This window comes from Mobula birostris, chromosome 4, assembly GCF_030028105.1.
Source record: "Mobula birostris isolate sMobBir1 chromosome 4, sMobBir1.hap1, whole genome shotgun sequence".
Taxonomy (NCBI): Eukaryota; Metazoa; Chordata; class Chondrichthyes; order Myliobatiformes; family Myliobatidae; genus Mobula; species Mobula birostris.
Genome location: NC_092373.1, coordinates 92,146,105 through 92,173,366, shown reverse-complemented (window position 1 = coordinate 92,173,366; position 27,262 = coordinate 92,146,105). Strand labels below are relative to the sequence as shown.

The 27,262-nt window shown below is 39.3% G+C and overlaps 1 protein-coding gene across 3 annotated transcripts in view; it reads right to left on the bottom strand.

Annotated features, from left to right (window-relative positions):
- stk25b (serine/threonine kinase 25b) overlaps positions 1-26,875 on the bottom strand; it is a 90,060-nt gene extending 63,185 nt beyond the window's left edge. For 2 of the 3 annotated variants that reach the window (XM_072255750.1, XM_072255751.1), the window contains exon 1: positions 26,662-26,875. In XM_072255750.1, the coding sequence (XP_072111851.1) occupies positions 26,662-26,697 (36 nt within the window). In that variant the 5' untranslated portion in view covers positions 26,698-26,875. The remainder of the gene's footprint in view (positions 1-26,661) is intronic. The other variant, XM_072255749.1, reaches the window with a different exon arrangement.
- Between the last annotated feature and the right edge of the window lie 387 nt (positions 26,876-27,262).

Below are 27,262 nucleotides of genomic sequence, written 5' to 3'. Positions count from 1 at the left end.
ACTCTCGATAGTGCTCCTGAAAGGAGTTAGAATGGGGGTGAGGAGACTTGCACACCTCAAACTCGTCAGAAACTGTAGACACTGCTGTGCTTTCTTGTCTAGTGAGGTGCTCTGGGACCAGGTTAGATCATCCATTACGTGCACATCAAGGAACTTTGCACTCTTCACTCTACATGGCAGAACCATTGATGTTGTTCTTGCAGCATTTGACAAGCCTCTCTACTTCCCCTCTGTATGCAGACTCATCATTGTTGCTGATGAGGCCAACCACTGTAGTAACATCAGCGAACTTGATGATATGGTTTGAGCAGTGCAGTGCAATCATGAGTCAGCAACAGACTGAGCAAAAACCCTGAAGAGCACTAGCGCTCAGTGTGATGGAGTTTGAGATTTTACTGCCAACTCAGACTGACTGGGGTCTTTCCGCCAATAAGTCCAAGAGGATTGCCGAGTTCCAAAGAGGCCAGTTTACCCACCAGCCTCTAAGGGATGATTGTGTTAAAACAGAGATGAAGTCAATGAATAACATTCTGGCGTACGAGGCATTGTTTACTAGGTGGGACAGGAGAAAGTTCAGGCCTGAAACTATAGCATCATCAGTGGATCAGTATGAGCGGTATGCAAACTGGAAATAGTCCAAACCAGCCGGAAGTTGCAATGTCATACAATCAATTACCAGCCAGTCAAAGCACTTCATGATTATTGAAGTCAGTGCCACTGGGTGGTAATCATTTAGGCCGGTTACCATTGCTCTCTCGGACGCCAGAATGACAATGGTTGTCTTGAAGCCTGCAGGGACAAAGGACAGCTACAGAGAGAGATTAAAGATGTCCACAAAGGCCTCTGTTAGCTGGGCCACAGTCTTTCACCACCTGACCAGGTACATTGTCAAGCCCTGCAGTTTTGCTTGGATTTACCAGGCTAGGGTCCTCCACATTTCAACTGTGGCCAAATAGTGTGCATGTTTGCATGTTTCTTGGGAAGAAAGGGGACTTCTCTTGACGCCACATCATTCAATTGGTCAAATCGTGCACAGAAAACATTCAAGCCTATCAGGAAAGAAGACAAATTTGTTATTGATGACCAGGGTGGACTTATAATCAGTTATGGTTTGTACACCTTGCCACATGCTCTGCGTGTCCCTGGTGTCACAAAGGTGCCTATAGATTTTCTATGCATACTCACACTTTGCCTTCCTGATGGCTTGGGACAGCGTGGCTTTGTTCACCTTAGAGTCATTCTGTCCCCTGATCTAAAGGCAGTATCCTGATCCTTAAGCAGTGCACAAAACCCTACAGTCAGGCATGGTTTCTGGTTTGCTCTTGCAGTGTAGTGTCCTCAATGTACTTTCCAATGTAGCCAGTCATCAAACCAGCATAGTTATCAATGTTGACATGATGATCGTAGGTAGCTACGATTGATCAATTGTGCTAACTAGAATAGAATAAAGATAGCTTGCCAAATACCAGCTCTATCCCGACTAACATTGATTCCAATATGAATCCTTGTCAATGCAATCTTCACTGTTGTGATAGTTTTCATCTTCACCTCATTCCTTTATGTGCCACTATCATCATTCCATCCACATCAACTCACTGTTGCCATCAACATCTGATAGGTATTCCCAGTTTGTGTTAATTTTTTAAATTTTAATTTAGCCCCCTTAATGACAGATAATTATGTTTGGCAAGGTGCAAAAATAACAGGGTCGTTATCATGGGTGACTTTAACTGCCCTAATATTGATTGGCACCTGATTAGTTCCAAGGGTTTAGATGGGGCAGAGTTTGTTAAGTGTGTCCAGGATGGATTCCTGTCACAGTATGTAAACAGGCCGACCAGGGGGAATGCCATACCAGATCTAGTACTAGGCAATGAACCGGGTCAGGTCACAGATCTCTCAGTGGGTGAGCATCTGGGGGACAGTGACCACTGCTCCCTGGCCTTTAGCATTATCATGGAAAAGGATAGAATCAGAGAGGACAGGAAAATTTTTAATTGGGGAAGGACAACTTATGAGGCTATAAGGCTGGAACTTGCGGGTGTGAATTGGGATGATGTTTTTGCAGGGAAATGTATTATGGACATGTGGTCGATGTTTAGAGATCTCTTGCAGGATGTAAGGGATAAATTTGTCCCGGTGAGGAAGATAAAGAATGGTAGGGTGAAGGAACCATGGGTGACAAGTGAGGTGGAAAACCTAGTCAGGTGGAAGAAGGCAGCATACATGAGGTTTAGGAAGCAAGGATCAGATGGGTCTATTGAGGAATATTGAGAAGCAAGAAAGGAGCTTAAGAAGGGGCTGAGAAGAGCAAGAAGGGGGCATGAGAAGGCCTTGGCGAGTAGGGTAAAGGAAAACCCCAAGGCATTCTTCAATTATGTGAAGAAAAAAAGGATGACAGGAGTGAAGGTAGGACCGATTAGAGATAAAGGTGGGAAGATGTGTCTGGAGGCTGTGGAAGCGAGCGAGGTCCTCAATGAATACTTCTCTTCGGTATTCACCAATGAGAGGGAACTTGATGATGGTGAGGACAATATGGGTGAGGTTGATGTTCTGGAGCATGTTGATATTAAGGGAGAGGAGATGTTGGAGTTGTTAAAATACATTAGGACAGATAAGTCCCCGGGGCCTGATGGAATATTCCCCAGGCTGCTCCATGAGGTGAGAGAAGAGATGGCTGAGCCTCTGGCTAGGACCTTTATGTCCTCGTTGTCCACGGGAATGGTACCGGAGGATTGGAGGGAGGCGAATGTTGTTCCCTTGTTCAAAAAAAGTAGTAGGGATAGTCCGGGTAATTATAGACCAGTGAGCGTTACGTCTGTGGTGGGAAAGCTGTTGGAAAAGATTCTTAGAGATAGGATCTGTAGGCATTTAGAGAATCATGGTCTGATCAGGGACAGTCAGCATAGCTTTGTGAAGGGCAGATCGTGTTTAACAAGCCTGATAGAGTTCTTTGAGGAGGTGACCAGGCATATACATGAGGGTAGTGCAGTGGATGTGATTTATATGGATTTTAATAAGGCATTTGACAAGGTTCCACACGGTAGGCTTATTCAGAAAGTTAGAAGGCATGGGATCCAGGGAAGTTTGGCCAGGTGGATTCAGAATTGGCTTGCCTGCAGAAGGCAGAGGGTGGTGGTGGAGGGAGTACATTCAGATTGGAGGATTGTGACTAGTGGTGTCCCACAAGGATCTGTTCTGGGACCTCTACTTTTCGTGATTTTTATTAATGACCAGGATATGGGGGTAGAAGGGTGGGCTGGCAAGTTTGCAGATGACACAAAGGTTGGTGGTGTAGTGTCAAAGATTGCACAGAGACATTGATAGGATGCAGAAGTAGGCTGAGAAGTGGCAGATGGAGTTCAACCCGGAGAAGTGTGAGGTGGTACACTTTGGAAGGACAAACTCCAAGGCAGAGTACAAAGTAAATGGCAGGATACTTGGTAGTGTGGAGGAGCAGAGGGATCTCGGGGTACATGTCCACCGATCCCTGAAAGTTGCCTCACAGGTGGATAGGGTAGTTAAGAAAGCTTATGGGGTGTTAGCTTTCATAAGTCAAGGGATAGAGTTTAAGAGTCACGATGTAATGATGCAGCTCTATAAAACTCTGGTTAGGCCATACTTGGAGTACTGTGTCCAGTTCTGGTCACCTCACTATAGGAAGGATGTGGAAGCATTGGAAAGAGTACAGAGGAGATTTACCAGAATGCTGTCTGGTTTAGAAAGTATGCATTATGATCAGAGATTAAGGGAGCTAGGGCTTTACTCTTCGTAGAGAAGGAGAATGAGAGGAGACATGATAGAGGTGTACAAGATAACAAGAGGAATAGATAGAGTGGATAGCCAGCACCTCTTCCCCAGGGCACCACTGCTCAATACAAGAGGACATGGCTTTAAGGTAAGGGGTGGGAAGTTCAAGGGGGATATTAGAGGAAGGTTTTTTACTCAGAGAGTGGTTGGTGCGTGGGATGCACTGCCTGAGTCAGTGGTGGAGGCAGATACACTAGTGAAGTTTAAGAGACTACTAGACAGGTATATGGAGGAATCTAAGGTGGGGGCTTATATGGGAGGCAGGGTTTGAGGGTCGGCACAACATTGTGGGCCGAAGGGCCTGTACTGTGCTGTACTATTCTATGTTCTATGATCTCTCGAGTCTGAAGGCAGTGAAGCCTTGAATTCCAATCCTGCTAAGAGACTAAAATGACAGAAAGTGTGTCAATACAATGTTATATGCATAGAATATGGTTTATTCTTTTCCCGTCAGATCAGCGACACCCCGTGTGTATTACTTGTTATACTGCACAGTCTAATGAAGTCAGGAATCCATCAAGAATGCAGTAACACATCCTTAAAAAACACAACACCCTGAAAAGGCTACTTAGGGTATTACTCAGTTACAGAAGATGAAAGAAGCATTTGAAAAGTGTTGCACAATTGAGTCATTTGCCAAGAAAGTTAAAAATAACCGACAGTGGTCTTATAACATTTCCAAAATGACAGCAAAGTGTGGAAAATCTCATACAATTGGTAAAAGATTAATAATGCCTGCTGTATCAGAAGTGCTCACCCACTGTTCTCAAAATGTTTACCAGTATTTTTAAATCAATTCCTCTGAGTAATAACTTTGTATTGACAAAATGAATGAAGATATTGAGTATCAGCTATGCACAGAGCTACAAAAACCAGAATTTGGAATACAACTGGATCAGTCAACTGTGTGAGGCAACGAGGCATTGTTAATGCCACATGTACTGTTTATCAAAAATTGAAGTTTTTCTAAAAAGTTAAAAACAAATATCAACGGAGAATCAATCTACAATCAATCACAACTTGAACTAGATACTTCAACTCTTCCTAAGAGCCACATTGATATCGAAGCTGCTATACAGCTCACAGGTACTGTGTAAGCTAGGATCAGAGGCAAGTAAAAATTTAAAACAGAGTAATTTTTCTCATGTTAGCAAAGGTGCTTGGGTGGGTGGGGGGGGCCGTGGCCTAAAAGAGGTTAGGAAACTCTGATATAGATACATAGACCTTCCCCATGGGTTTTGCTGCAAATTGCAGCACTTCTGTCCACCCAAAAATTGATTAAGCCTTCTAGCTGGATGGCTGAGTTTAGAATAGTGTCCTGGAGCCATACTTCTTTCAGGATACGCGTACAACAGTCCCTCATCTTACTCTGGTTCAGATGCAGATGCAGGTAATCCAGTTTATTTTCCAGCAATCAGATGTTAGTGAGTGAAAATGATGGGATAACAGACCTGCAGGATCCACTTTCAGTCTAACTTTAATACTGGCGTTCAAGTGCACTGCTTCTGAGTAGCTGTAGAAGGCTGCAGCACTAAGCAAAAGCCTGTTCCCCACATTAGTCTGTAACCGTACAGCACCTTTGTTATTCCACTCCCTTGCGAGGTAGTCTTGCAGATTTTAACATCTTAATGTACAGCAATTTCACCATTGGTTGGAACTGGAATGGCTGCAGCATCCATGCATGGCACCTTCTAGTAGAACCTTCAATCACGTGTTTCTTGTTGACATACAGATGGTCCATCTGAATCAGGGATTCTTAATGCAGATGCAGTACGCAATGTCACCTTTACCATTTGAAACACTTTCAATTCTTCATTGAGAGTCATAGGGTCATCTGAGCACTTACTGATGTTTTATTCAGGTAAGAGCTCTGAGTAAGCAAGTTTCATGACTTTGGCAATAATTTTGATTTGATCTTAATTCATGCCTGCCTCTTATTGCTTTGATTGTAATATATTGCAACCAATTGGGTCATCCTGCGACCAACAGATTGTTCCCACGACTGCTGGGTCGTCCCACAACCGAATTAATGGATTACATCACCGATATTTTTACTAGGTATTGATTGATTGCCCTGCAACCAAAATGGGTCGTTCCAGCAAGTGATATTTTTTATAGCTGTTTTCTTTTTAAATAGTAATGCAGCAGTTCTCAATCCTAATTTCCATCAGATATCTGGAGCCAGAACCAGTTTTTCTATCAGACAGAGGAACAGAGAAAGTTCTTCCCCCTTCTGTCGTGCACTAAAAATTCCACTGTCCGCGACTGTTCCGAGTCCTTAACTTCAAAATCTTTGCCGACTACGCCAACTTGTTGGAATCTGATATTTAATCCAAGGTTCTTTCAGAGGTCAGGAAAACAGAAAACTTGTTTCACGATTGTTTTAGTAAGTGTTGATGGAACAAAGGAAAATTGAAAATGGGCAGTGATAGAGATCTAAGTGAAGGGACAGACAAAAAGCTACATTGGCACTCAACATGGAGCAGCTATTTTTGTACCCAGAGATGAGGAAAATTTAATTCAAATTTATAGATAAGAGTTAGCCAATGAGAAAACACTTATTTAAATTCTACAGTACAAGAGAAGCTTCCAGAATTATACCAATACAGCTACTAATGGGCACATTAAACTTGCTTATACATACAATAAACTGTTACATGTATATAAACTGTAATATGCATATAAGAAAAACTTAAAATACAAGCAGATGATTGATATTTTCTTTTCCCTTGCCCCTGAAATAACTGCACACATGGAATGGCACCAATTGGTAATTAACCTGCACAGAGTCTAATTCCAAAACTCAACCAGATAAGCTGTAGGTTTCTTAAAATCTTTAAAGGGAAGAAAAGAAAAACATCAATATCAGTGTAGTGACATGATGTAATTGGTTCCTATTTGTAAAGGAAATGTTAGGTTTAGATACGCAAGAACAAAAAGTTAATGAAAGCAGTTTGTTGAACACAAGGTAGACTTCTAGAAGGGATTTATAAGACTTATTTCCACTTATTTCATAGCTTTTATTCTCTTTCATTGGTTGAATTAATCTACTTTGAGTTTAATGTATTTTCAGTAAACAATATCCTCTGCTAGGTATAAAATTACTTTAAAATTCACAGCTAAAGATTTCATATCACTCCTGCTTCCTGAAATACAGTTCCTATCAAATGTATTCAACCCCCCCCCCACCACCGCCCCCCCCCAGAAGTTTTCTTGTTTTATTGTTTTACAACATTGAATCACAGTGGATTTAATTTGGCCATTTTGACAGAAAAAGACTCCTTTGTATCTAAGTGAAAACAGAGTAATCTAAATTAATTACAAATACAGTCGGCCCTCCATATCTGTGGATTCAACCAACCACGGATCAAAAATATTCAGAAAAAAATTCCAGGAAGTTCCAAAAAGCAAAACTTGAATTTACCGCGCACCGAGCACTACGCTGAATCCACACGAATGAAGTGATGTATAGGCATACCCTGCTGTAGCCTCCCGCCATTTCACAGATCCTCCGTCTCTCTCCAGCACTCATTGTTTGAGCATTGCTCGTTCGCTACTTCTGTTGTGAGCGAGAGAAAGGAGTTTAAGGCTAGTAAGGGATGGCTGGTTAGCTATGTAAAGTGCTACAGCCTCAAGAACTTAAAGATCACAGAGAATCTGCATCGGCTGATGCTGAGGCAACATCAGCGTTCCCAGAAGAGCTACGACGGTTGCGTCTGTACTGAACATGTATAGACTTTTTCTCTTGTCATTATTTTCTAAACAATACAGTATAACAACTATTTACATAGCATTTACATTGTATTAGGTATAAGTAATCTAGAGATGATTTAAAGTATAGGGGAGGATGTGCGTACGTTATATGCAAATACAACGCCATTTTATATAAGGGACTTGAGCATCCGCGGATTTTGGTACCTGCGGGGGGGGGGGGGGGGGGGGTCCTGGAACCAATCCTCCACGGATACCGAGGGACAACTGTATGAAGCAAGATAATTGACTACATAAGTATTCACCACCTTCAAGTCAGTATTTAGTTGATGCACCACTGGCAGCAATTACAGCCTTGAGTCTGAGTGGAGAGGTCTCTAGTAGCTCTGTGCATCTGGACACTGCAATTTTTCTCCATTCTTTACAAAACTGCTCAAGCTCTGTTAGATTACATGGAGATCAAAACTGAACAGCCCTTTTCAAGTACAGCCATATATCCTCAACTGGATTGAGATCTGGACTCTGACTTGGCCACTCCAGGACATTAACTCTGTTGATTTTAAGCCATTCCTGTATAGCTCTGGCTTTATGTTTGGGGTCATTACCTTGCTGGAAAACAAACCTACTCCAAAGTTGCAGTTCCCTTTCAGACTGCATCAGGTTTTCCTCCAAGATTTCCCTGTATTCTGCTGCATTCATTTTATCCCCACCTTCACAAGTCTTCCAGGGCATGCTGCAGTGAAGCATCCTCACAACAAGATGCAGCTACTGCCATACCTCTCGGTAGGTGAGCTTTTGATGATGTGTGGTTTTTGGCTTACATCAAACATAATGTTTAGTCATGGCCAATTTTCTATTCGTCAGATCATAGAACCTTCTTCCAGCTGACTTCAGAGTCTCCCACATGCCTTCTGGCAAACTCTATCTGAGATTTCATGTAATTTTTTTTCAATAGTGGCTTTCACTTTGCCACTCTCCCATAAAGCTATGACCAATGAAGTACCCGGGCAACAATTGTTGTATGTGCAGTCTCTCCCGTCTACTACCATCAATTGAAACACATTGACTGTATACAAGTGATCTCCATTTAACTAATTATGTGACTTCTAAAACTAACCGGCTGCACCAGTGATTTGATGTGTCACATTAAAGGGGATGAATACTTGAGCAATCAATTATTTTGTGTCTTATATTTATAACTGATTTAGATCACTTTGTAGAGATCTGTTTTCACTTTGACAGGAGTCTTTTTCTGTTGATCTGTGTCAAAAAAGCCAAATTAAATCCACTGTGATTTAACGTTGTAAAACAAGAAAACATTAAAACTTCTAAGGGATTGAATACTTTTTATAGGCACTGTACTATATCCAAATATGGCATTACAATTCATAGGAAAACTGAGAAGCCTATAGAAGTGATTTGGAGTCACCCATCTAGGGCCAGATACCAGGGAAGTGGTTCATGTGTGCTAGACATGTAGCAAATGTCTGGTTGGCTTTCTTACCATGACTGGTCATGACAGTCAGGACAAACAGGAACATGCATGTGTACAGGCTGATTCAGTTTGCAGAAACAATCTCATTCAATAAAACACTAAATGCCAGCAAGTATTCTCTGAATTTGGCAATTATACAATAACTATACCACCAGATCTTTTAGAACCAGGAAATACTATTTATTTGGTGCTGAGATGATAAGTAGTGTCCACTGCACCATAAGGACATTCAGGGAAGCATTATAATGCATCACTGGGTACTTACTGTTACAGTGATTGGTTATTTATACAGCTCCAATTATAACGGATGATTAACAATATAATCAAATTTTGGTAGTATAATTCAGCACTGATGCAAAGTTGCACAAACACCACACATTTTGCATAGCACCAAAATTTTCTGACAAGTAACTTTGTACTGTTGTACAGTTAATCCAAGTACATAAAACACAAGACTCATAACATTAATGGTGTACTGTGACACACCTCCCATCTCATAAAAGGCTGCAAATATAAATTCCTCCACCAGTTCATAGACCATGCTGACCTGGGTTACTCATAATAAACACTGACCGTTACAGATTACACTACAGTGAAAGCAATGAACTCTGACCATTGGAGATCACAGTTCAGGGCTTCTACATAAACCAATACACTGAAAGTATAGCTGAAGTGTGCAGGGCAAGACTGGATGAAATCAAAATTATAAATACATGCAAGTTGTTTATATATCCAACAAAAAAATTCAAGAGAAATGTGTTTACACTTGAAGAATACCTTCGATATACTCAGTTGCCACTTAATTAGATACGGAATGGAACCTGGTGTGGACTTCTGCTCTTGTAGCTCATCTACTTCAAGTTTAACTAGTGCATTCAGAGATGTTTTTCTGAACACCATTTTATAGGTAAAAACTGTGTTTTCATGATCTAAAGACAATGCTACTCCAAGAACTTTGAGTACTGCAGGGTTATTTCATCAGTGAGTTGCTTGTTGATCAGAGTAGCAGAACTGGTGTTGGGAGAGGAGCCCACCCACTGGAACACTGGGAGAGGAGCCGGTTTGGGTTCAGAGGAGCTGACCTGGCTGCAGGCCGTATTGCTGCCCGCTACTTGGAAGCATCAGATTTGGTGCAGCATAACTGAGGGAGATTGTCTTGGACATTTCACTCGCGATCGCAAGACTCTGTTGGACAGTGATAACGTAAGTTGCCGCAGACCTGTTATCCTTGTCTGGTGGAGGGACAAATAACATGGAAGCTGTGTACTAGTGAGGACTAGCCCTCAAGCCTTGGGGTTGCCTGCTGCAGCCCAGGTGAGAAGAAGCGGAAGTGCTACAGTGCTGGGGCCTGGCCTCCCCTGTTGGTACTGTCCTCCCGTGTTCAAGCGGTGGAATGACAGGTTGGATTGTATGCGTCTGTACAGTGCTGGGAGACTGTATCATCAATTGCTAGACATTGTTGCTCAGGGTCTTGGACTATACATTTTTTTTTATGAATGCACTTCTTTTTTCACTACTTTGAATTAGGTTACCCACTATTTTGAATATTTTGCACCTTTGGTCCCAAAGGGACACTGTCTTGTTCAGCTTTATCTATGTATGGTTTGAATGATAATTAAACTTGATTCGATCTGTAATGCATAGTACTTAAGTTACCTTTGCCTTCCTGTCAGCTTGAACCAGTCTAGCCATTCTCTCTGACTTTGGTCATTAACAAGGCGTTTCTGCCCACAGAAATGTCACTCACTACAATTTTTTTTGCACCAATCTCTGTAAGCTTTAGAGGCTTTTGTGTGTAAAAGATCAAGATCAGTTACTCAAACCATCCTGTCTGGCACCAACAACCATTCCAATGTCAAAGTCACTTGGATCACATTTCTTCCCATTTTGATGTTTGGTCTGAGCAACAATTGAACCTCATGATCATGCCTGCATGCTTTTTTTTGCATACACACACACACACCCCGAATTGCTGCCGCATGATTGGCCGATTAGATATTTGCATTAACAAGCAGATTTGTATGTGTACCTAATAAAGTGGCCATTGAGTGTATATTCAAGGAAAAACTATATAAATGTGCATGGCAGAAACATGCAGGTTACACTGATATGATTAAATAGTGAAGGAACAAATTCTAGTCTGGGCTCTGTAGTGCCAAATGGTCCATTTCTGTGCTGCTAATTTAATGTAACATGCAAATCAGAAGACTTGCAGCTATGCTGGTTCCCCTCCACTTTGTTCACAAGTACACATTCAGCTCTGTCATGGATGTCAAATGCTTCAGTGACCAAACCTCCAAGGCAGAACAATATGCCAAACACAACTCAGTGTTGACATTTGTTTGTAAAGTGCATTCTACCAACACAACTGACAACAGCATAGCAAAAAACTGTGATTAATTTTGCTAAATTCAAAATAATTCCAGAATTATTATTCATCCACCTGTATGCAGGCATGTTCTCTTCTCATTACTATCATCAGGGAAAAGGTACAAGAGCATGAAGATCTACACTCAACATTTTAGTAACTTAACTTCTCTGCCATCAGATTTCTAAACGGTCCTTGAACCCATGAGCACTGCCTCATTATTCCTCTTTTGCGTTATTTATTTAGGTATTGTAAGTTACAGTAATTTTTCGGTTTGACACTGCGTCCCTGCCACAAAACAAGTTTCATGATATACGTCAGTGATAATCAACCTCATTCTGATCTTTTATACCTCAGTTGTACAGATTTTTAAAAGAATCAAATCTTCCACGGAATGCTTGGAAAATTTATTTAGAAGTACCGATTTCAATTCGAATTACTATTTAAAAAAGTTATTTGTTGATGAACTAGAAAGTATTTGGGGAAAGGTAGGGATTAGTCTTTAGTTCCAAGTGCTCCTGCCACGTTTGGTCACCCTGCAACCTTATCCTTCAATCTCTTTGAATTATGGAGGACAGCATGTATATAAATGTCTCTCTCCAGCAGACTTCATCATGATCATCATGACTCCAGTATTTCTATTATTTTTTTTAATGTTTCTTAATTGTACGTATAATTTTTTTATGTTCTGTTGCTGAGCAGCAGTGAACCATCTGATTGGCCTATCAGAGTTCTCTTTGGGAACTAGTTGACTTGATCAGCATTTCCGTTCACGATTGCATTTAATTAAAAAAAAAGGTTGGGCAGGAGGTACAGAAGCCTGAAATTCTGTATCACCAAGTTCAAGAACACTTACTTCCTTCAACCATACAGTTTAACAACTCTATGACCACATCGCAATAACATGGAACTTTAGTTGTACTAATTGTGTTTTCTTGTAAACACTGTATATCATGTGCTTTTCTTATGAATGTGGTTTATCTGATGTTATGTCCCTTGATGCTGCTACAAGTTTTTCACTTTACCTGCACACACATACACTTGTGCATGTGACAATAAACCACTCTGATCTTGATGTTCAGAATTGCCAAATACATATATTGCATTGAACTGTGCGAGCAAAATCAAATCAAGTCTGGTTTATGCTACAGGGGGCTGCAGTGCTTTCAGGTGTGAAAGAAATCAAAAACTATATGAATTGTTCATGACAACGAGACCAAAGGTCTGAAGACAAAGCTTGAGGTTGAAAGCCTAGTTGAAGAAATAAAAATCTCGGGAATTAGTATCTCCAAGGCAGTGATTGAGAGGGAACTCTCAATTTTTATAGTTTATATTTTGTGGATGAGATTAGAAACACACGTCATTTTGAACAAATAAAGGAAAAGATATTAATAACCCAGTCGCATTTTTATGACAACCCAACAACTTTGTTGTCAGTGCATACACTGGCAGTTTTTAAAACTCCACTGAATAGTAACATTCAAGATGATTGGGGATACCTTTAAATTCTTTACAGTTACTAAATTGTTGAATTAGTGAAATTATTTTGTTTTCACTCCTGGCCATTTCTGGCATCTCTAAGCCTGACTGCTTGAACAGCAGTGAGCAAAACAGTTCTGAATTGTCTTACAGCTCATTTCTTGCTAACTATCAGTGACAAAAATCAGTGCTTATTGAACACAAATACATGCAAATGACGTTATCTTAGAACTGTTTGCTTTAAGCATGGTGTAGTGTCTGATGGCCACACAGTGTACTTGACTGACACTAGGGGGAACAGTTCAGCAACAGTCGCCTGTCCTAATTAAGCAGCATAATGTCCCTAATAAACAAAGGGAATCCCGACTATTTTCTTGACTTTTTTTTCCTTTAAGAGTTGCCCCAAATAAGCAGCTGTCACAATTAACCAGAATCTACTGTATATAAATGGGGTACAGGTGCAAAGTGATCAGAAAGCAATTTATTAAAAATAGTAAAGCACGTTAACAAACTCAAAAAATGCAAATAATCAGCTAGATAACACTTCATTTATGTAAAGCATTAAGAACAAATTAGTACAGTAAGTACATTTTATCAGTCAAAAGTATAAACAAATTGGCACCACCAGTAAAGAAATAATCACCAAAAGGCTTGATAATCAGGGTAAACCCTAATCCGGGCCAACAGCTGGTACAGACATTAAGGAATGTTCCGATTATTTAGGGCTGCGCTCTATTTACAAAATTGACGCCCAGTCATTTCATAGTAACTACATTTCTTTCCACTAATCTCTGATTGTTCTGACTGTATCACACATCTATAAGAAAACTTCTATCCTAATTTCTCTTACAAACACTTCATGTTCAGTTCCAAATATGACCAAAAATAATTGGCACGATCCCTACCAGAATTTAAATTTTGTGGAACCTGGGGATTGCACATTAAGCCCCAACAATAATGATGTTGTTCTGTGACATTGGAGCCTAGTACGCATGTAGTTCCTCACACTATGTCACTCTCTCTGTCTCTTTCACATAATCTCTACTGATGTGTGATCCAAATAGGGAAGAAACAGCAGAGGACGGTGTTGGCACGAGATTTACAACTCTGGCCCAATGAAGGGTACCTGCAGAGATTTCTGGGAGTTGGGGCCTACTCCTGGTGATGTCGGGATTTTACTCTCCCCAAACTGGGGGTGATAGAAAAATGAAGCAGCATTATTCACCATTCCTCCAGTCCACCAGTCCTAAGTGCTGGCTTATTTTAATCGTTGCTGTAAAATAATAGCTGACAGCAAATGATTTTCAACAACAGATACAAGTCAATATTAATAGCAGATATAAAAAGATTTTATTCCCAAAAAGTGTTTTTCCTCCCAACACATGTGCTCACCACTACCCTCCTAGCTTTTAAATGTCTGCTATTAATTACAAATACTACTTTCCTACAATCTCCTGCCCTGTTCACAATTTCACCTGCAATTTTTTTTAAAGTTTGTTGAACAATTTACGTTGAGCCTTATTTTTTTTTCCTTTTGTACACTGTTACCACCAATGACAATAACATAGCTGCAGTAAAATTTTAAGGACCAACTGGCCAAACCTGTTCATAGATATCCACTTTACTATACTACTCCTCATGACACATGCAATACTGCCCTAAATCCAGCCAATTTTAAAATGTTTTAATCTACATATCCAGCAGTAATCCCTCAAGATTAAGTGGATTGCTCTATTTGACACAAATGTTAGATTTTTGAATATTATTGCAAAGAGCAACATCTGAATCTAGAAGATGACCTAGCCTGCTTAACCATTCTGAACTGTATTTTCTATCAATGTTCAAATAATTAAAACTTTAATTAATTTTAGAAAATGCTCAATGCTGAATGAACACATTTCATTGATAGCTCAGAGAGAATATATAAAACTGAGTATTGAAATAAGCCATTCGTTCATTTGCTACGTGCCATGTCATACGACAGAGGAGATCATGGTCTTTCCATAACCATGATTATTCTTGGTAAATTCTTCTACAGAAATGGTTTACCATTGCCGCTTTCTGGACAGCATCTTTACCAAACGGGTGATGCATCTTCAAACCTAGTGCTTTGACCAAGGTTTTGGTTATCTTATCCAATATTTCCTACATGGCTCAGTATCAAATTTTACCTGATAATGCTAACCTAAAGTTTCCTTAGGGCATTTTAATGCCTTAGTGCAAATCATCCATGCAAAATAGCCACGTGAGTCTCTATGAGATGGACACTGCCAGCGGAAATGCACCACAGCAAACAATCATTTTGTCGGTAACAGAATATGGGCAGCTTGTAATTTTCCAATGGGTACTGGACTAATGACAAAATGAAACCCAATTCTCAGATGATTAACAATCCAGAAAAAACCCTCCAAATCCTGCTACAGTAGAATGATCTAAAACAGCTGAAAAATACCATGCCAATTCATTGATTTTCAAGTTAATGAATGGAAATCAAAGCTTTTCATGCCAGCTTACAGCTGTATTCCTTGATAAAAATCAATGCTAAATTCCTCTTGATCTATTGTAGTTTACAAAAATTATTTGTTACTGATAAGTCAATTACCAGTGGAGCTGATTACAGACCAAAAATATTATCTTATCAAGGTAGAGGGCATAGATATGGTAATAATTATTATTTTACATCTAACTTCAACAGGGAAGACAATGCTGTCAATCCATTTGAAAGGAGGAGGTAGGTACAATCATAGAGAATTACAATTTAGGAGAATATACATACGCATGCAAAGTAGAAACAGCATACAGTCCAGATGAAGCAAGGACAAAAATTGTGGATATCCAAGTCACAATATTCCAAATTTCTTCTGAATTTGTAGATAATACAAAAGAACTGAGTTGAGTGCAAATCTACTTGCTAAACTCAAATAAACACATGGGTAGGGAATTAAGCCTGACAATTAAAGAATGTCTAAATTAGTGGTGGAAAAACCATTAATAGAAAAAATAAATTTTGGTCAAGTCTAACTAACATTTGGAAAAGAATGGTAGGTTAAATGAAAGTTAAAGACAAATAGTGCTTGATTAACTTGGTCAAGTCCTTTGAAGAAGGCACTGTAAAATAGTGATGAAGGTGTTACATAAAACATTATTGAAAAAGGATGATTGTGTGAATTAAAAATGACAAAAGGAAAAAAATTGGCTGAGAACTCCGTACAAAAGGCTTACATTTCTAATAGTGCATATTATGTCTTCAGATCATTCTGAAGCATTTTATAAACAATGAGGTATTCTATAATTTTTTTCAATTTATGGAAAGTGAGCTTTACTAGCAAGGCAGCTTGTAGTGGTCATCCTTTGTTGTCCTGAACTACCGTCATCCTTCTGATGAAGATATGCCAGCGTTGTTAGGATTTAAGCACAGAGGATAAAGAAATGGCAATACATTTTCATGGTCAGATGGTATATGGGAATGGAACATGGCTTCCTTAAACCTGCTGCCCCTATTCAGGATACTTGATAACACTGTCCATAACACCTATAATCATTTTGCAGAGGACAGGAATATGATATGTAGCATAGTAGTAGGCCCTTCTCTTCACTGAATCCATATCAACTACTACCCATTTAGATTAATCCTATTTTTAAAAAAATCTGACATTGTTATTAGCACCCCAGATTCCACCACCCACCTACAGATTAGGTAAATTAAGTGACCAATGAACCCACAATCTGCAGGTCTTTGGCATGTGGAAGGAAACTGGAGTACCCAGACATGAGATAAACCTGGGTCTCTGGCAGCAATTCTACAAATTATTTAGTCCAAGTGTAGCACTGGATATGTCCTGTTTTATGAGGGATAATTTCAAAATTACTATTTGGATGCTTGGATACTAATAATTCTGTAACAGCTAATTAGTATGTATTGTTTGAGCATATCTTCAACATTACAACAAAGAGGTTGTCTTGCTTGAAGTGCATTTGCTATTGTAATAGAAGAGGAAAGTGTTGTTCAAAAATAATTCATAATTTGGAGTAAATGTGGAGAAACTGGTTTTCAGAGTAAGTATTAACCGCAGCACAAGTTGAGGTGTTTACCAACAAAACCAGAGACAATTATTAGGAATTTGAATTAAACTTGAATTTGAAACGTTTCTAAAAACAGGTCAGCTGTTGTGACTTGAAGCCAAAGGGGTAATGAAATAAACTGAATAGTTTGGAATTGGATAAACATTTCAAGGAGGAAAACAAATTAGAGGACTAAAAGGAAAAGTTTTAATGGTTTCAACTGCCTCAGCTAATTTGTCTTGCTGTAGTTTGACTTATAATATTTTATATTTTAAAAGTAATACATAAATAAAATTGTTATGATCAGTCACAGGATCCCACGGAAGCTTGAAGTCGATCATAATCAACTTCCACTAAAAAGTGACCATTCTTCTAAAATATTTAAATGGATCTAAAGTGATTTAGATAGAGGTTGAGAAATGTACTGTAGAAATGCAAATCTTGTGACTTGCGTATGTTCTGAACTGAACTTGCACATACTTTATCTTTTGAGATCAAGGATGGAAAGCAGGTTATAATACCCAGGGATTGTGGGAACAGTAATTATTTTGCATAAAGTGGGGATCATTGACTTCCTACAGGGAATAATATCAGGAACAAAATGATTGATGCACAATATTGCCCATACCTGGTAGGAAATAATGTATTTCATGGGCAGAGACAATGCAAGCTGTAGCAAAATTATAAGAACCTGTTGAATATATGTGCAGTAAATTGCTGAATAACAACTTGTGATTACTTCCCTTCTGAACCCATTAATGTATTAAAGAAATCGAAATAACTCAGCTGACAGTTTCAATGCATCATAATACTAAGATTTCACAGCTTGCATGAAAATGAATAGGTTGCATGGTCAGCACAACATTGTGGGCCGAAGGGCCTGTAGCATGCTGTGGATGTTCTATGTTCTATGCTAATCAGAATCAGGTTTAATATCACTGGTATATACTACTGTGCAAAAGTCACATGCAAAAAAAATCTGTAAAGCAAAGCTGTTTAGAAAAATAATGAAATGAAATGTTTTTAAATATTAATAAAAATTCCAAAAAGAGCTGTAAACCATAAAAAAAATCAAATCAGTATTTGGTTGACCACCCTTTGTCTTTAAACTGCATCAGTTCTCTTGTGCAGTTTCATAAAAAGAAGAAAAAAAAGTTGTTCCTAACATCTTGGGAGAACTTGGCACAGTTCTTCAGCAGCCTTTACCTATCCTGCTTGCTTCTGTCTCTCCTGGTAATCCCAGACAGTTTCGACGATGTTGAGACCAAGCTCTGCGGAGGTCATACCACTTGTTGCAGAACTCCTCGTTCTTCTTTTCAGTGAAGATAGTCCATAAAGACCCTGGCCATTGTTCTGCTGCAGAATGAAGGTGGGAACAATCAGACCAGATGGTATTACGTGATGGATGAGAATATGCATTGAGGACATTGGCATTGAGGACTCCATTAATTCTGACCAGATCACCTACTCCAAACCTGCAGGGGATATTCGCCATGCTTCACTTGGCTCCAGACACTCATCAATGTTGTGCTCTTCAGTTCTTCTACGGACTGACTCCTTTAAGCTAAATCTTAAACATTTTAGAGTTCAGAGCACTTGTTGCCATTGTTCACCACAATAGTCCTTGTGTTTTTATGCATAGGTGAGCCTCTTGCCTTCTTTCCTACAATGGAGGAATGACTCTTTGGCAGAAACTCATCCATGAAGACCACTTCTGAAAAGACTTCTTCAAACTGTAGAGGGGTGTCCTTGGATTTCAGTGGTTTTTGTTGAGTTTAGAGCTATAGCAGTGCTGGACTTCTTCTGATTTAGAAGGGATGTCATGTTGATGTATCTCTCGTCTCCTGCACTGTTTCCATGGCCAGTTACTGCGTTTTTTGTCCTCAATCTTGCCAGTTTCTTCATGCTTCTTCAGAAGAGTTTGAACAGTACATCTTGCCTGCCACAAAATTTCTGCCACCCTGTAAGCACTCATTGCCACCCTTGACCATGCCTATTTGGTTCTCACCACTAATGCTGTAATCTTTAGTCTCTGTCTATACGCTGGACACAGAAGTACAGTCCAGTGATTGGACTTTCCAAGGTATGGGTGTGGGATGGCACATAAGCGTTCTTGATGGAGGTATAACCGTGGTCGTGTGTTGGCTTCTCTGGTTCCACAGGTAATATGTTGGTGGTAGTTACTCAGAGACTTCTTCAAGCTGGCCTGGTTCAATGATAGAGAAGGCATCAAGGTGCGATGTATCACGCCTGTTGAATATGGTGCTCAGCTCCTCCGATGCCTGTCTGATGTGGCCTCAGGTGGAATGAACACTGCTACCAGGATGATGACAGAAAACTCAGAAGACTCCCTTGGAAGATAAAAAGTTAAGACATTTGACTAAGATGTTCCAGGTCAGGTGAGGACTGTGCACCATAATGAGTTAATCATCAAACATACTCCACCTCCTCTATCTTTAAGAGACTCAACTGACTCAGACATCAGAGTGAATGGTGAAGCCATTGGGCTGCAGTGCTGTGTTGTAAATGTAAGCAATGTTTCTATGAAGCAAAGTACACAGCATTCCCTGATGTCCCTCTGGTATTAAAATTTTGCTTTGAGGTCTTCAATTTTATTTTCCTATAGACTTTATATTTGCCAGTAGTATAGAAAGGAATAAGGTTCTAAGGCCTTCGTGTTTCAATTGTACTTGAAGACTGGCATGCTGTCTCCACTTAAAGGGGAACTGCACTCGCAACCAGAGTCTGCCATCCAAGGTCCACACAGGAATTAACAAAAACCAATGTACTAAGAAACCACAGCAAATGTGACATCAAAACAACAAATAACTTTGTAATTTGAAGACCCTGGTTTGTATAGACTAGGAATCAATAACCTAAGCAAATGGATAGTGTAATGCATCCAAAATGTACTAAAAAACAGCAGAAATTGTATTGATACATGCACAGAATAATACGTACTTTATATCTACAAACGTTTGTACCATATGACTGAAATTGCTAATTTTACCTTGATGATTCCCTGCTAAACTTCAAATGCTTTGATTTTTTTAACATTCAACCACGTTACCTACAATGGTAAATCTGTTCAGTTGGTTATCTTCAAAGTTATTAAATATTTTGGTGACTATGATAAAAACATAAATTGCTTTTATATTGGATTGGGAAGATGTTAGTAAAGCTGAAGGTTTCCTTGACATTGGGAGCTGGAAGTAATTTACTGCTTCTAAATCCAAATAGTTTTGTGAATAATTTCTTATTAACCTGCTAAATCACATTAAACTTCCTTAGAAGGACATAATCTACTTAGGAAACTAGTTAATTATAAAGCAGGTCAGGTCAGTAATTCTACCTCCACATACTTGCTCCCCTAGGTAAAATGGATCATAGCTGGGATTGAGCTTTTCATTTTAAAGCAGAACATTTTCAGGGACTGATTTTTTCATTTAGAATGATAAAAGATGATTTTTCCATGCAAGACAAAAGGGAATTATTTTTGCTGATATATCTCCTTGACAATAAATGTCAACCATCTCTCCAATAAAACCAAGCCCCTATCTGTCAGCTTCATCTTAATATTCACTGCTGTTGCTCAATAAAAATGAAATTTCTCAATGAATAGAGGCAGCTTCCAATACACCTGGCTGAGCTGTTGCTGCTGAGGCCTCTGTTGGAAGGAGTTGACTATGGATACTGCATCTAGCTGTCTAGATACGCAAGCATGGACAGTATGATATGGAGAGCAAGTTGCTGCCCATGTAGCAAGCTCCCCCTCTCCACACATCTAATGAACCCAAAGAAATGGCAGAGACCGATACAATTTGGTGTCAGCAGCATCACAGGAGTTGCCAGTCAACATTGAACTCAATGTAGGACTGCCTTAGGGATATTTGTTATAAATATCCAAATAATCTTTTCCTCTTCAGCAGGTGAAAATAATTTACTGTTTGTCAGATGAGCTCTGGGATTTAAACAAAATGTGTAATTTAAACCAGTGGCAGATATATACACTGAACTAGAAAAAGCAAACATATGAAGTAAAAAGAACATATTGAGACACGGAAATTTGGTCAACACTGGAAAATAAATAAACCTGGTCTACAGTAAAGACTGAGAAAATGGTAGGAATAAAGGAATTTTAAAGATTGAGAATGAAGAAGTTTGAATGTCAGGAAGGAGGTAAGTAGACAGTGGGAATTTAATGGATAGAAAACAAATATACGTAATATTATGCTTTTAGAATACACATATTAGGCCAAGTTATAGATGTAGTAAAGGCAGATTTGTTTTAATGGGGGCTTTAAATTTCCTGAAATGTAGGGAATTTCTTGAATGCATGGTAAAAAGGGTTCTACAGCAACAGACCGCACTACAAGTTAGAGGAAATGGAAGCCCATGATTGATTAAGATTCCAGACATGGTTAACATCCTAACAGTACATTAGTTTTTATCTAATAATGACTATAACATGATTAAATTCAATTTAGTGTTTAAAATCAAGGAAATCAATTATGAAAATAGATTTAGGTGAGGCCGACTTCAATGGAATGATAAAGACATTGTCAACAGTAAACAAGATAAAATGTGTAAATAGATAAAACAACAGAAGATCAAAAAGGAAGGTATTTGTTAAAGAAATTGATGTAATCACATTATTTTCCCCAAGGAAAACAAAACGCTAATAGGGATAACAGAACTAAAAGGAAAGCACACGAAACTGTGGAATTCCACACAGATTTTTGCTTCTGGGAGAGGTACAAATGAGCTACAAGAGTATGGAAAGAAATTTCCAAGTAATTTCAAATTCAATACACCGGATGTAAAAATAGGCAAAAGGAAATACTCTGCAGGCTGCTCAGCATATGTATGAAGAAAAACAGAGTATTTTATCAGAACTGCGAAGACATTGAAAAATGTCAAAGGAGAGGTAGAGAAAACAATAAAGGATAAAGGTGTGATAGAATGGAGCACAAGAGAAATAAAAAAATTCTAACAAAAAAGTCCATTCAGTCATCATTGTTGTGCCAGCCTTAACAGAGATGACCAACCTATTCCCATTTGCTGCACAATCTTCAGTCATGCAGGTCATGATTTTTCAAATACCATTTTAATGCGCTGAAGATTTCTAAATGTTCTACAGACAGCATGTTCTCGACCATACCTCCTTTTGGGGTGATTATTTTCCTGCTTTGATTCCCTCCAAATGAAAATCTAGGCCCTCTGCTATTTAAACTGGAATCAGGCAGCTCCTACCAGCGTTATCTGGGTTCTTCCTAATTTTATACATGCAGTATCCTCTCAGGTTTCTTGTTTCAAAGGAAACAAATCCAGCCTAAGCAATCTGCAAACCTGTTTCACATCTTTTTTCAGCGACTACGTTTACTTCCCATAACTTGGTGATTCAAGTGATACTTGCATCAGATATAGCACTTCTAAGGTCTTACTAGTAGAGATTGAATAATTCAAGTGTGGAGATGCCAACTAAAGGTACAGAAAGGCGGTGCTTGCCAGTGATGCAGTGGCGTCAGTACCATACTTTGAAGCGAATGGTCCCTGGCTGGCCCCTTGCACGCTTTCCGTCTGTGCTGGGTTGAGCATCAAATTAGCAACTTGGCCTCATTAAAAAAAACAGCAGACAATGCTAAGGGAACAGCAAAAAAATGCCGCCAGATGCGCAACAAGGCACAAAAAGGTACAACAGAGAGATGATGAGTGAAAACTAATATACCGGAAATAGAGAGGATAATCAAAATGTACAATAGAACAAACAAACAAGAGTGGAGTGCTGATCGCCTGAAATTGTCAAATCCAATATCAAGTCCCGAAAACTGTATCATGTCAAATAAGAGGTGGTGCTATTCCTTGGGATTGAACAGTATTGGAAGCAAAACAAAGTGACAGCTACCTGGAAGCTCATCCTTCCAGTCAGAAAAGAGTTGTTCAGTGAAGTAGTCAATCCATTTAATGTTTTTTTTAATTCATTTGTGTGGCTAGGAGCAATGACTAATACTTATGATACTATAAGCAAAAACAGAGAAATGGCAGGCATGTTAAATAATTATTTTACATCAGTAGATTATAGGGAGGAACAGGATTAATGTGTCTGAAATCTCAAAATTAATATTTCCTAATTAGCAACAATGAAGGGTAAAGCGACACTGAAGTGTGCCAAATTCCAACACGCAAAGAGTTTCCATCTCAAAGGCTTTAAAGAAATGAAGTGAGAAAATTGGACAGCAATAGTTAAGTCACTTATAGTATGCTCTCAATTGAGGAAGCATTTCTTTTATATCAGGGGTTCCAACCTGGGGTCCATAGACTGCTTGGTTAATGGTAGGAGTCCATGGCATAAAAAAGGCTAGGAACTCCTGCTTTAGATTATAAAACTAACTGGGTTCCCATGTCACAATGGGACAACCACACCATACCATCCAAGTTCAACTTACACTTGCATTATTTCAAATTTACCATATGTGCATGTGCTTCCTTTTTCTAGTTCTGTTTGTCACTCAACTATTTAAGAACAGTGGGGAAGAAACCAGAACATTACAGATCAATTATCCCAACTTCAATTATAGTAAAATTATTAGAGTCTATAATTGAGGATAAAATGACTGAATGGCTTGAAATTTGTCTACTAATCAAATAGAGAAAACATGGGTTTGCAGGAGATGTCATTCCTTAATAGTTCAGTTATCAACAAAGGCAAGAAAATTGTTTACTTGGATGTCTAAAAATGATTCTATTTTTTTAAATAAAGAAACCATTAGCTAAAGCTGAAGCTTAAACAATTAAAGGCAAATTATTGATCTGATTAAGGAAAAGGCTGACTGGCAGGAGACAGTTGGGATAATGGTCAGAAGGTTGGATATGAACAGTGACATTTTTCAGAAATCTGTGTAAAGCTACACGTAATCACATGTATGAACAATATAATGTATAGCTTTCTAGTCCAGTTTGTTTGTGTGAATGGCAGAAGGTTCAATGGAATTGTGATCATGTAGATCAAAGTATTCAATTTATAATGATATACAAAGCAAATTGGTCGAATTTTCAATAAAAACAATGTGAGAAGTAAAACAGAGAGAATGGATAATGTTTTAAATGGCGAAAATATTAAAACACCAATAAGGAATAGGTGCAGATCATTTAAATAATAATAATAATGATAATAAATCTAAAGAACTGCAAAGTATAGGATTAAGAATGGTTTGATGCAAGCTACTCTGGATCTCAAATCTTCGGAAGAATACACTGTCTGGTAATCTACAATTTAGGATAATTTCATTGAAGGTTTCAAGATATTAATAAGAATGTATGAAGGCAATAGGGAGGATTTATTTCTATTAGTTAAGGAGCTAGTACCAAAGGGCAGAAAAATTTGTTAGTTAAGAAATATTAGACTAAAAAGCATTATCCAAAGTAAAAATGGAGGGTCAGATCTTTAAAGTATGAAGTTATAAGTCACATTTGCATACAACGAGTGGTAAAAGTTTTGAACTGCAAATAATATTTGATGCTGAGTGCATGATTCATTTCACTCTCTTGAATATTGAAGGTAATCTCTGGACTAAAACCTACATTAAATTTATGGTATCTGATAAATTCATACCAGAATTTCCAACTCTGATGAAACAAAAAACCTGAAGGATTTAAGAATATATACATTTACCTAAATTACATGCAATACATTTTTGTTTTGACTAAAATGAAACTGCATGGCTACACACATGGTCAATCAATAATTTTAACAGGACAATATTGTTCTAAAGAATACAACAATAGAAACTTTCTATTGATGGATCTTCCAAACTGAATATCTAACATACCTTGTAAAAAGAATTTATCAGAATAATCATATATAACTGTCAATGGCAATTTCTGTGCATCTGTCAAAAACAGGCACTGATTGCTAACATAAAACAGAAAATTCTAGAAATACTGAGTATCTCTGGAGAGAGAAAAGTTAACAACCTGAAATGATAACCCTGGCTTGTTTCCCTCTCCATGGATGCTTTTACATCTATTGATTATTTCCAACAACTTATTTTTATTTCAGATTTCCAGCAACTGCAGTTTTGTTTGGACAGAGCTTGTTAACTAAGCTTCAGCTTTTCCTTCTCAATTCACCCACGAGAATAGCTGCCATGTTGTATTCAAACCAGATAAGAGTTAGCACAAAGGTTGCAGATGTATGTGGTAACTATTTCTGTCAGCTAATTATGATGTGGTAATGTGGGAAGAATGAAGTGTGATCAGTGTAGAACGAGTGCAAATACTTTAGGGTTATTGTGGACTTGGTAGCCAAAGGTCCTGATTCATGCCAACCATAGAACACTACAGCACAGAAAACAGGCCATTCGGCCCTTCCAGTCTGTGCCGAAACATATTTCTGCTAGTCCCATTGGCCTGCATCCAGTCCATAACCTCCAGACCTCTCCTATCCATGTACCTATCCAATTTATTCTTAAAACTTAACAGTAGATCTAAATGTTCCAAAAATATATATTGCATGCATTATCATATTTGTTTCCACAAAACTCAGTTGTTCAACTCCAAGATTTTAGCTCCACCAATTACTACATCATTGATTGTTATGTCTTGACTGATTGCATCTCTTAACCTCACCATCAATAAGGACTAAATGATTCAGTAGCATTGGTTACAGGGGAGCCAACAATGAAGGGATCTGAGATGACATTCATGTCCACTCTCAGACTGATTTAGGGATTGAATTTGGTAATTTACTGAAACTCTGGTTGTCATTCAGCCCCATAAACTCTTCAAATCCCTTCAGCAGATCACATGCAATAACAATTTTTCTTTAAAGCAATTTTCTTCAAAGTGAATGCTGCAGAGTGCAAAGTGGCATCCTTGGTATATTTAATGTATTTGGAACTTACTTTCAAATGCAGTAAAAACGACTTTGGACATACATCTTCAACCAATCTGATGTGTTCATCAGATTAACAGCTGATTTGTAGGATCAAACAGAAACAATGCTTTAAATTCACTGACTACAATAAGGTCTCTTGTATAATGATTCCTTATCAAGAATGAAAAAATTTGAAGAGCACAGGTACAGAACTGATCCTATTCAATCTAACGTGGAAGAAGCTGCCATCGTATGATCCAGTACACAAGCGTGAGAACGATTGTTACCAGCTACTGACATATATCCACAGTATAGTTGGTTGCACACCATTCAGTGAACTTCTCCACTGGAATGATGCACCTCAGTGGTCAGCTGAAATCGTGAGAACCCAAGCAAACATCAGTAGGCAGGCGCAGGTATGTTAAAGTTGATACAGTGACAATACCTGTAAAGTATCAATTGTAAAACACAAATATATTTTCACCTATTTATCAAATTAGGGTGCTAATTTAGGAAAAAATCTCAGTTCTTGCTGTAAAGACACAATGGGGTGCTTCAATCAGTAAATAAAGTTCTCTGACACTGCTGGGGGCTTTTACCTCAAGGTGCGGTGGGGAGGGCATCTGGGCACTGCCAACTCAAACCAGCGTCCCCTCGGTGGGCGCCAATCGGGCCGGGAGCCCTTGGCCGCACGTGGCAGCCAGCTGGAGATGGTAGACCCGTCGTCGGCTTGATTTGAGCTTAACCAAAATGGGAGTTCCGAGCTCTCAATCTACCAGGCAGGAGAACAGGGAACAGGAGCGAAAAAATACCCAGAGGAGCCACAGCCAATAAAACGCCAGCAGCTGCCTCTGCTCCTACCTGTAAACTGAAGTCTCGAATGTGAGCCATTTCCATGAGGGCCGGTACTGGCAGTCTCCGAGGGCAAGGACTGCAGCACAATATCTACATATAGGCCCAAGAGGACATCGCCGCCTCCGAAGGCCGCCTCGAACCTCCGCAAAGCCCGTCAGCTCCTCACTGTTTGGGTCTCCAGCCCTCCTGTGCCCGCCGACTGCGCAAGCGCGCGCTCACCGTGGAGCTTGCCGGGAATCGGAGTTCTCCAGCCGGCTACGAACCCGCACTCGCCACTGACGACTGAACAAAGAACGACAACTCCCGGCATGCACCGCAGTGGCGCGGAGATTCCGGCCTGAGTAGGCCGCCTCGGCTGGCGTCACGACACACCCTCCTTCTCCGAATCCCTTTGGAGCAGCCTCTCGTCACTCCGGCAATGATGTAGCGGCATCTCCAAAGGGGGATTCGCAGCTGGGAACGACCTTTGACGTTGTTTAAACGTCGTGGATGGCGTCGCAAAGGAAATTTGACGCCTAAACCCCAACCCCAGCGACGAACCCAATAAAATTATCCCAGCTCGACAGACAGGGATTTCAACACCATGATCAACCAAGAGGGATCCCAG